General features: G+C 38.7%; 1 protein-coding gene across 3 annotated transcripts in view; it reads right to left on the reverse strand.

Moving 5' to 3' along the window:
• SYVN1 (synoviolin 1) overlaps positions 1–12,106 on the reverse strand; it is a 1,102,750-nt gene that overhangs the window by 240,340 nt on the left and 850,304 nt on the right. For all 3 annotated transcript variants that reach the window (XM_044075840.1, XM_044075842.1, XM_044075841.1), the window contains exon 11: positions 8,080–8,234. In XM_044075840.1, coding sequence (XP_043931775.1) covers positions 8,080–8,234 — 155 coding nt within the window. The remainder of the gene's footprint in view (positions 1–8,079; positions 8,235–12,106) is intronic.

The following is a 12,106-nucleotide window of genomic DNA, read 5'->3' on the forward strand; positions in this document are numbered from 1 at the left end:
AAATGAATAACCACAAAAGTAACTGCATCATTATCCTATATATCCCTCTTGGAAACAATATCCCAATTCTGGAAGAAATCCTTCTATGGGCCTCTACCAACATAAATGAGACTTGCATACTAAGGAGACATAAACATAAATTGGGACAACATCAACAACTCTATTCCTACTCAATCCATTAATCTCTTTAACTTTACCCAAACAATTAATTCTATTACTAAACCAAATAAAATCACTCCTCCAGGCTCTAGCCTTGACTGGATTCTAACAACCCATCCAAATAAAATTACAAACTCGGGCACAATTCCTGACTCCATCAGTAACCACCTTCCAGCTTATGCCCATTGCTCTACCTGTTCTTCCCTTCTACAACATCACTACATCCACACACGTAACCTTAGTAATTTCAACCCTAGCCTATTCTCTAACTCCCTCAAACTAATAAACTGGAACATTCTAAATACACTTCCTCTCGACGATGCCGTTGACCACTTCAATTCACCTTTCTAGATATTTTAAATAGTGTATCACCAACTAGAATACAAACCAACTCTACCCCATGGCTCAGAAAAGATACTAAAAAACTAATGCAAAGGGACAAATCCTAGAAACTTTATTAAAAAAAAAATTAACTCCCTGAAACCATACTTCAGTACAAACAGCTCTGCAACCACTCAAAAAAACTAATCATCCTCAGAGACAAAAAATCCTACTTTATCAAACTCCAGTCCAACCATACTACAAACCCCAAACTATTCTGGAAATCTATAAATTCTCTTCTCAACCCAGGCACGCAAAACAATCCCTGCCCCGACCCCAATAAATCTGATTAAGAATTAGCCTCCCTATTCAATTCTTTATTAACTCCATATCTGAACAAAATATTTTGCCAAAAACACTCCCTCGTGCACTCATACTTCCGCCATCACAACCCCTCCTTACACCAACTCTAATTCCACTCCCATCTTCAACCTAAAATCCATATCCACCAACTATATACGAAAACGTTTCTCCAAAGTAAAACCCTGCTCTAATGCTCCTGACAACATCCCCTCTATTTCTCTTAAATCCACTGCTGATGGAACTGCGTTCCCTACAAGTATATTAATCAACAGGTCCATACAGGAATCCTACATCACCAAACAATGGTACACTGCCTATATTCTCCCTCATCATAAAGGTGGGAAAACACTAACATCTCAAATTTCCACCTCATAGCCATCTTCTCCCCATCTCCAAAATCTTAGGAAAATGCATTCATCTGCAACAAATGCCATTCCTAACTCAAAACCACCTCTTCACTCTTACCCAGCATGGTTTTTGACCTGGGCACAGCACTACAACAGCTCTCCTTTCTTTCCTAGACACAGTTAATCGTGCCAGAGATTCTGGGGAAATAGAATCCACAGTGCTCCTGGACCTCTCCAAAGCCTTTGATACTGTTTCCCACGCCCATCTTCTGAGTCATCTCTCAAACCTAAATCTCTCTCAAACTACCCTCTCCTGGTTCTCAAGCTACATGTCCGACACAGCTCAGGCTGTAAAATGGAAGAAAAGCATCTCCTCTTTTCTTCATACCCCCACAGGCATACCCCAAGGATCCATTCTTGGACCAATGCTGTTCACATCTTCATCAACACTTCTCACTCTGCCATTCCCAATACCAAAATAATCCATGCAGACGACTCAACTTTAGTCTGCTCTGCCTCTAACCTCCCTGAACTCTTAAAGACCCAAACTGCCTTCTCAACAACTGAAGCCTGGATGCTCCAAAATCATCTCTCCTTAAACGCTAAGAAATACAACATTTTAATCTTCCTTCCTTCAAAATCTTTCTCTTTTAACAAAACCTCTTTCCAAATCCTAAGCCAAAATAACTCTCCTATTGAAGTCTCCCCCCCATGCAAAGGTACTAGGCATAACTATAGATGCGCACCTAAAATTTGACAACCATGTACTCCTAAACCTCAAAAAAACACACCAAAAACTGGGTATACTTTATAGGAATAACCGCTTTACCTCATCTCTTACTAGACGTACTCTTGCCTCCGCTTACCTCCTCCCCTCCCTGATGTACGGCGCCCCCCTTCTAACCAACTTATATGCATCTATTCCATCCAAATTAGAAAAATGTTATAACAAAATCTCCAAATTTGCCACTAACTCCAAAACCTCCTCCCATCACTGCCTTGCCCTTAACTCTCTAGACTGGCTAGAACTTCCAAACTATTTGGACTTTCTCCAACTCACCACTACTCAAAATTATTCTTCAACCCCACCAAATGCCCTGCTCTAAAAAACATCCTAGTCCTCTATGTACCAAACAGAACTCTAAGATATGCACAGCAAAACCTAATATCTGTACATAAACCCAACCGACCTCCAGGACAACTACTTCTCTCTTTTTCCTTAGCCAAAATATGTAATTCTCTCCCTCCTTCCCTAAGAATAATAGAAAATATGTCAAGCTTCAAAACACAGCTTCATTCCTACTTCTCTTCTATTCAGAAATGCACCTGCATTCTTCCAACCTAGCAAGCTCTCCCCCTCCCCTTACCCCCCTTCTTGTTCCATGCTGTACTTCTAAACCACTTTTTGCCAATGCTTCAGTCCTGCACTCTAATTCCTAAACTCGATGGAATATATGCACCCAAGTGTCTATCAGCCTTGAGTTCTATTTCTCTAATGCCAACTTCTTATAATCAGAAATGTTCTTCCTATATCAAGATTGTAAATATACCTTTCTTTACTATAAATAATCTAGTATTTGTATTAAGCATATGTTGTGAACTTGTATCCAGCTTTTTACTTGTATCATAAATCTTTACTGCATTTTGCTTGTTGGAGCTTTTCTCCCCGGGCCTCCACTGAAAATGGGCACACTGGTCCCAGTGGACTTTCCCGGTCAACAAACTGGAAATAATAAATAAATTCTGTGCACCCACTGATCATTTGTGATGGCTTTCCAGGCTTCTGGGTGCAAGGATAAGCACCCTGCGCCTGCTTCCAGAGAGGGACAGTCGGAGCAACCCCCCAAGAGTGCCGAAAGGGTCTGTCCGAGAATGAATCTCAAGACCCTTGATTCTGCAGACCTCCTTTGCCACGTGGATAGCATCAGCCATTACTGACTGATCACAATGCTTACTGTAGAGTGGCAAACGAAATCTGGGGTAATCAAGGAAATGAGCCATTATGGGTAGGGGAGGTGCTCGAGTTTTGCAGCCTAAGCTTTGCTAAAAAGCCGAATTGGATCATAGGATTGGATCAGAGACCCACAGGTTGAGGAAGGAATGAAAAGGACATCAGATCGCAAGGTTTTAACTGGCATGGTGTTGACAGCATTATTTGTAGAAAATATTTTTCACATCACAAATCTTATACGAGAGAGAGATAGAGAGAGAGAGTTTCACAGTACAAATATTTAACAAGTTAGCTAGGTGCAATTTAAATAAGGCAAAGATAAAGGCTATTGTGTTAAATTACAACATATGATATGGTACAGATACACCATTTTCTTTGGGTCCATACAAAGATGATACATTTGGGTACACTGATTAAGGAGAAGGTGGAAAAACTGCAGTAGGAATGTGGAAGGAAACAGTACAAAAAATCAATGGGACAATTAAGCAATGGAAGATGACTGCAATGGGTAGAGACAATAAAGTTTACAGTATTAAAAAATGTTGTACCGTCAGAATTGCATACAGTGCAAGCTTATTTTATCATTAACCAAACAAAGAAATATGGAAGCAAAATGATCAGAGAAAAAAAGAGTCATGTGGGAAAGAATAGTTGTGTAAAATCTTACCATGACCAAAAATGTCCTCCTCTTCCATGTTGCAGTATTCTAACAAGTGGGATCCTCTGCCTTAGGCAACCCAAAAAGAACAGCTCATATACAAAAACTTAGTCTGGCTCCTGTATGGTGCATGGGACATCACAAGCATGGACCATAAACCATGGGCCATAAATGCGCTGTCCGCACACACAGGCCTCTGAGCTTCTCTGTCGCCAGTTGAATGTCAGCTCACTCGTTCTGCTCCATGCAAGTGACTCCTGAAAAGATAAGTACCCAGTTGGGGAATTCTTTTCTCTGATAGCTTAGGTTGCTGTATAATTTATTTTTAGCTGATTACATCAATGTCATCTAGAAAGGGAAAATGTATGTGCGGTTGATAAATTCTGCACAAAGAAACCACAACCTCTGTGTGTTTTGCAAAACAAAAGCTGGGAAATAGGACATTAAATGCTAACAATAAATTTCAGTTAAGGGATGTGCTGCAATATACAAAGTTTGACTGGGTTAAATGATTGCATTGTGCAGCTGATGGAGCTCAGGCTTCGGTACATTCAAGGGCATATTTAACAAATGTTACTGAATTAAGGCAAAGGTGAACTGGGATTATGTACTACATGGCAGGAATGCTATAAGACAGATAATTCAGGAAATACTTGGTGCAAGACTTTACTAAGTATAAAATAAATGTATATAACTACTAAGTAAGCATACCTTTGTGAAAGTGTTATTGGCTTAGAAAGCTTCCCCATTAAGCTAGAAATCAAGACACTGGGAGTTCAGTGAAGATCTGGTATTACCAAGATGTCCAGTGAAGGTGGCAGTTTTTAATACAAAAAATCAGACAATTTACAAGGGCCACGCTCCCAAAAGATGAAGATGTAACACTCTGGCTATTAAAAATTACTGGTATTAATCATCTAACACCATATGTTTGGTTTGGAAGTGTGGTGGCCATATTCACTGTCTGCATTTTCAAATACTGGAAATTTTGTAAAGATTTTTGGCATCCAAGGGGAAAGAGGAGGTAATGTTGCAGTTAAGGTGGCCAGTCTACCTTTGCCAGAATGTGGCAATGACAATGCTTTTGGTCTTGTGCAAGCTTTATCTGTATGAACATAATTATCACAGAAACTTTGGGGGGGGGATATAAACAGCAACTCCAAGGCCAGGGTTGAACCAATGTACCCTGACTTAGACATACAATAAATAAATAATGCTGGCATTTGTCGCTGGTAGGAAAAGCAAAGTGTGTATAAACTGGCTTGCTCCACTTGTAGAAAAGCATTTTTTTTAAATAGAGGTTACTGAAATAATTTGCTTCCCCCAGGACACAGGTGGTTGAAAAGCATTAACAGTTCACTGCTAAATGCTCATAACCTCTCTCCAGAGGAAGCAAGGAATGTTTCTCCTCCCTAATTAAGAAGAATAAGATGCCAACAATGGTTACCTTAAGCAAGGACAGCCACATCTGTTAGACCAACGGACATGGCTCCTATGGGAATGGACTTCTGGAAATACTTTAGTGATAGAACTACTGTCATCTCTGGAAAACAGACACGTAGGTGCACCATCTAAGTCTACATTTCTTGGGCACCTGTCCTCTTCAAAAGTTCCCAATCTGAGGGCATATATGTCACTTACCATAGTACTAAAAGGGTTCAGGGTGCCATTTTCTTTTTAAATCACTTGAATTTGGATTTGGGGCTCAGACGTTGTGGGATGAAGGACAGCAAATAAGTTTTGCTTTTATCCCAGGACTCCCCAGAAAAAGTTAGAACTGAAAGGTCAGCTGTTTTTAGATAAGCTCAAGCTTTATAAGATTCAGGACAGCATCCCAAGGTAGTTATTTTACTATCTGCATCTTGATCAGTTAACATTTACAAAGTCTTTACTCTTCTAATTTGATAAACCATAAGATTGTTTCAATACATGTTTCTATTCATCTGCTTTCTATACCCACTTTCCTCCAATTTGAGATCAAAGCAGCCAGAACCTAAACTGCCAAGCAACAGGTGAAAGACAGCAATTAGTCCAACATAGGATGCTACTCTGGCACATGTAATGTATGGTCACATCAAAGCACAATGCTATACTGCCAATCAACTTGCCAGCAAGTCTTGGGAATGCAGGAGGAAACAAGTGTCCTCACTGAAAATACACAAGCATGGGAAGAATAAATGAGCTTCTTACAAAAGGCATACCAGCAGTTACTCAAACCAGCAGTTTAAGTAATTTTATGAATCAAAGCTAAATGATGTACTGCCATGCTGCTCAAAGTTCCGATCCTAATAGCAATGATTATAATCAAATTAGAACTTCTACTACTATTGTATGAAGACCTTAACATCTTTTAAAAATAACTGCATGTAGTAGATGAGATGTATATTCTGTTCCGGAAAGCTCCATACCATGTCTAAGAAGGGTTTCTGTAATATGTAAGGTTTTTAGGTCCTCTATATTATCACTATATGCTAACAAATGATAAACATGGGTCTATATTACCAGAGCGAAACTCCTTTTGAGTGAACACCAAAACACCGACACAAATTGCGCAAACCACGAGAATACCGAACGCACTAAACCATGAAATTTTAAATCTCGAACTGTCATAGTCGGCCAACCCCACCACCCGCTACATACTACTTACCCAAACAAAATAAATAAACTACATACATACACTAACCAAACCCTACTTCTAACCCTAAAGTAAAGCACCAAAACCCTATTTCTAACCCTACACTAAACCCCACATACATAACTATCTATGCACTATCCTTAACCCCTCCCTAACCCTAAGGTCCGTAACTACCACACACTTCCCCTACGGAAATATACACAAACAAAATAAATAATCCACATACGTACATTTAACAAAACCCTACTCCTAACCCTACACTAAATCTTACATACATTAACTATCTATGCACTTACCTTAACCTGCACCCTAACCCTAAGATCCGTAACTATCGCACACTTACCTTATGGAGCTATACCACAGACAGGCCAAACATGGTAATTCGACATTTCCAAATTCGCAGTTTTGGACTTTCGAATGCTGGTTCGGGCAATACATGTTGACGTTTACGGATTCGCTTAAACGAACTTTTGCTCTCATAATAGAGAGCCGATAAACATCTTACACATGTAACACAAGATGTGCTACTGTGATGACAAGTTATGCATTTCCAACAAACACCTTCAAATGGCATAATTCTGGAGAAGTGCTGAAAACATAAAAATTGTTTTGTGTGGAAGAAAGTGACTAACAATATCTACTGGACATGGCTACACCAGCAACTCGGTTTGGATAAAAGCTGGTCACACAGATTCCTTCATCCCAAAGATCCAGTTAGTAAAACCAAGTAACAATTTTCAGTGCTGCAGTAGCATTGTCGCCTCACAGTAAGATGCTGTCCGGTTTGATTCTCAGCTAGAGCGTCTTCTGCGTGGAGACATGCGTGAATGGGCCTACCTTCGTTGAAGGTTGTACGTCAGGGCTGGTAACTCGGCACGTAAAAATCAACTACCAATCATTAGTGGACCGGAGTTCCGCTGTAGCGACCCCTAACCGGGAAAAGCAGAAAGACACAACATTGTTACTCTCACTTAGGTAGCATTATGGTTCCATTTTAAACAGTTAACATTATTCAGGTATTTACCCTCCTCCCACAGCCTGAAGTTATTATGTGCCCATTACTCAGTAAAGACAAATTAATAAAAATACACAATGCTCAAGAAAGTGGTAGACGTATGTGGAAAAGCAGCATCAGCAACAGACATACCTCTCAACCTTTAAGTGCAAGAAATTTGGATAAAGTTAAAAACAATGGTTGGGGGGGGGGCACAAAGGCCTAAAATCAGGGACATTTTAAAAATTGTTCTAATACACTTGGAAAGTTGCAAAAGTTTCTGAGTTGGTATGCATTTTCTGATACGGAATTTGAAACTCAAATGCATGTCGTATATTTAGCCTCCTCAATCATCAAGGAATTGGCAGAAAAATAAAAATTTTATAAGGAACACAAGTATGAAGCACTATCTGGGCATTCTTTGAAAACCTGGAAAAATACTACATAGTTTCTGGAAGTAGACTCTACCTATAACAAAAAAGGGGCATTACTGAAAAACCGCTCATCTGGAATTTAATGTGGTACAAGTTAAGTACTAAGATGCAATTACTAAGCTGTCCATCTTCATTCTAAACATTTCCATCAGTTAACAACTCTTTGCTAAATCATCCTTTACTTCAATGTCATCTCAATAACACAAGCTTTACTTACAGTTTGGTTGTGGTGGAACCTGAGGGGTCTGTGGCTGCTGCTGCTGTGCCTGTTGTTGTTGTGGAGCTGGAGGTGGTGTAGGAAGAGTGACACGAAGGACATCCATTCTACATGTTGGACAAGTTTGTTGTCGCTGGAACCAAGATCGCAAACAACTGGAAAAGGAATGAGATACAAAGTTTACCTTAATCAAGGAGAACAACATACAAACTAAGTTTACCTTAAGCAAGGACAGCCAAGTCTTCAGTTTTTTTTCTAAGTGTGTGATCAAAACTTAATTTAATGTAGTGTTACCAAGCTGTCCTTTTTTGCAGGATCTTCGCACAAAAACATCTTGACAAATTTCTTGATAGTTCAGGAAATATACTTGTCAACATTTTTCCATGTTGTAGAAAACGGTTATAAAACTATGATACTACATACAAAACACTAACTTACTTTAAACAAAAAAAAGTGCATTAAAACCAGAGAGACTCGAGTATCAGTATTACTCATGAAGTGCAGGACATTCTCTATACAGGGATAACCTCCCCACTACACCATGGCCATCAGGAGATTACACAGAATAAAAGAATGGTGTGCCAGCACTCACCTCGGTTCCTTCTGAGTGACTGAAGGGACTCCTAACAAGTGAAATGGGGCAAGAAAGTCTGTTCCATCAAAGACTGAGGTGAAAGAGGCTGAAAAGGAGAGAATTCTCTAGTTCTGTGCCACGTGAGTATACAGCTAGCTGGTCGAGAGAAACAAGGTGACTCTTGAGAGAGAGAAGAAAAAAAACAGCAAACTAGTGGGACTAGAATTGGCTTGCTCAGGGTTGGTGTGTCTCGTTTCTGACCCAGGGAAGGGGTGGCTATGTATGTGTCAATGAAAATGGACACCTTTCCTACAGATCTCTAAGTACATTCATTCCCCTCCCCCCAAAACAATCTATTTCAACATCAAATATAAATACACAATTTCCTTTAATAGCGATAATGAACTAACCTAACTTACCACCAACAAACACAACATAAAATACAATACCCAACAACATTAACAATCCCTCTGTGTATTAAACAGACATGACTGTATGGCATTAAAATAAGTAAAGCCAGCACTAGTAAAGTGGAGGGATAAAGATTTGACTACAGCCCAAGCAACCCAAATGTGAACAGAGGTATGGGCACCTGACTGCGTAGACAGGGATGTTGTGAATGGAGGGAGGAATGCAAACTCTGGGTACACTTATGTGATGAAAACCAGGGAAAAGAACTGTGGAGAGCTGCTCAAGGGTGGGTAGGGCATCATACTGATGTAAGCCCCTTGTGGAAGTGTGGGAGGTCCAGCACAGTTACACAGTGAAGGTCTGTGGGTTAATACTAGGTGTGTGCAGAAACAGGGAGAAAAACAGTCCTTCAAGCAGCAGTAGGATACTGTCCCAGGGCACACTGATCTCCATGCTGGCCCCAATTAATAGCTGAAACAAGCCCAAGGGAGTCTGGAGGATTCAGTACACCCGGTGAGACTGATAGACACCAGAAGCAGCTGATTGCCAACTGTGAAGGAGCCAAAAAAACGACTGCTCCCAAAAAAATAGCCCCACCAAGTGGTAAACATTCCAAGACAATTTAGGTTAATTTAAAACCGCAATTATGTTAAACAAGAGGAAAAATTAACTTATAATTAGTGTAACTTTCTACAACTGTCAGACCCCAAAGGGAAGCAACCAGGGAATTAGTTTATGACAATATATGCAACAATATGGGCTAGTCATAATACAATTATGTCTTTACAGCAAACCCTAAAAAAATACTACTTCATAGTTTATTATAACTGTACAATGGCCAAAGGTCTATAACAGCACAGACTCCACCATTCACATAATACACCTTATTTCTACAGTTATCTAAACTAGTCTTAAATATCTGCAATGATGAACTTTGCCTAACACCAAGTGGTAATCTACTCCAATATCTAGTTAAGCTTAGAGTAATAAATTTACCTCTTAATTTTATATGACTGCATTCTGCAACTTATTTCATTATTTTTCAAATTCTTATTAAAACAAGACCCAAATCATGCAAAACTTTGTAAGCTAAAGACAATCTTTCATGAAGCCATCTATAACGTACCAAATATGATTTGAAATTAACTTTGTGATAAAGACGTCCCTTTACCTCTAAAATACTTCTGGTAAACATTTTCTAACAGCCTTGGGTCACTTGTATGGACAAAATAAATTCCAAAATAGCCTTAATATAACTAATAAAGCTCTAGAAGGCAAGTTCTTAATAAATAATGCTAATATGTCAAAGCCTTACTTTAACATGAGCATGATCAGTAAAAATGGACCTGTCTCACAATACCCAGATCTTTATTAACAACTTGTACCTTTACAGGACCCATCAATGAAGGATGATATATACTGCCTGAACCATAAAACACATCTGCACTCATTTTCATCTCTTAAACTCTTCAAAATAAATACTCAGTATGTGACGTTTACATCATCTGCTTATTTAGAAATCCAATAATATTTAATCAGCATGAAAGGAAGCAAACAATCAAAATAGGATCATGTACTGACTTTTGTAGTACACCTTTATTAATATTAAACCAGTCTGAATGGTCACCCATTATTTTCACGCTTTGCTTCTGACCAGTAAGTCAATTATGTACCCACTGTACAATAAAATGATTTACATTTAGTCTACTTATTGAAGCAATGCTTTCACAATGATGGATACTGTCAAAGGCCTTAAACAAAGAAACAGACCACACCAACCTTAATCATCATGTCAGAAGCCATACTGACAAATTTGTAAAAGTAAACTAAATTAGTTAAGTTTGAATGCTTTTGTTTGTTTTTGTAAACCCATGTTGATACAAATCAATAGCAGGACCAAAACAATCCTGTTTTTCTAATAAAGTTAATAGACATCTCTCAAAACACTAAATAATGATGTTAGGCTTTCTAGTCCACAACTATTGGGACTATCTTAACTGCTGACTTTATGAATTGGTACTACATTTGCTAATCTCCAGTTATCGGGTATAAAAGTATAATGTAGCAACCAATTAAATAAATTTGCCAAAGGACATGCAACACGATCCATAAATTTCAGTATAAAACATCTCAGCATAAAATCAGGACCCATACTACTATTATTCCTTACCTTTATTAATGAAAGCACACCATCTTTTCATTAATTAATAGACAATTAGTGCCCTCTTTATTTGGTAAATGTATCCGTATATTACACACACAAAATGAATAACTGGTGTAATAGAAAAATAAGAATGTAAAACAGTTGTGCTTTCCTTGCTATCACTAAATTATATGGGTATTCAACTTTAATGGTCTTATTCACATTGATTTACACAATTTTCACTCGCACAAGAAAAAAAATCTTTTGGGATCAGGTACAGACGATAATGTTGCCCTTAGTTTTATTGATACCCGACTTAAAATTTAAACATGTGGTTTTGTAAATCTGCTTTGAAGACCTTATCTTACATTTCTTTATACATCTTATAGCTCTTCCTTTTCAATTTATGGAGCTTATTTAAATGGTGCTCCACCATGGAGGCGAAACATGATCTAATTTTCCTTAAGACTTTAATCTTAACCAAGGTAACAACATTTTTCAAATCTTTCCCAAATGTCATCTCTACCATTTGGGTCAGCATTAAATATATTTAATTCCTCTGTCTTCTTAATCTTGGTTAGGTCATGTTTTACTAAGGTCGTCTTAAGAAGGAAATGTGTAAAATCTTATCATAACCATAAATGTCCTTCTCTTCCATGTTGCAGTATTCTACTAGTGAGTTTACCCTTCTTCCAATCAGGCTGTCCAGCCAGGAACATGGTCCATAAAGTTGACGTCTGCACGCAGCAGCTATCGGAACATAGACATTAGCCCCAGATGGAGCCAGTCCTGAAGCCAAGGAGTGCAAGTGCAAGAGTATGAGTGGGAAGGTGGGGGGAGGGCGAAGGAATACTGCAACATGGAAGACACTGACATCTATGGTTATGGTAAGATTTTAC

This window comes from Protopterus annectens, chromosome 6.part1 (genome assembly GCF_019279795.1).
Source record: "Protopterus annectens isolate FY-2018-M chromosome 6.part1, PAN1.0, whole genome shotgun sequence".
Classification (NCBI taxonomy): domain Eukaryota; kingdom Metazoa; phylum Chordata; order Ceratodontiformes; family Protopteridae; genus Protopterus; species Protopterus annectens.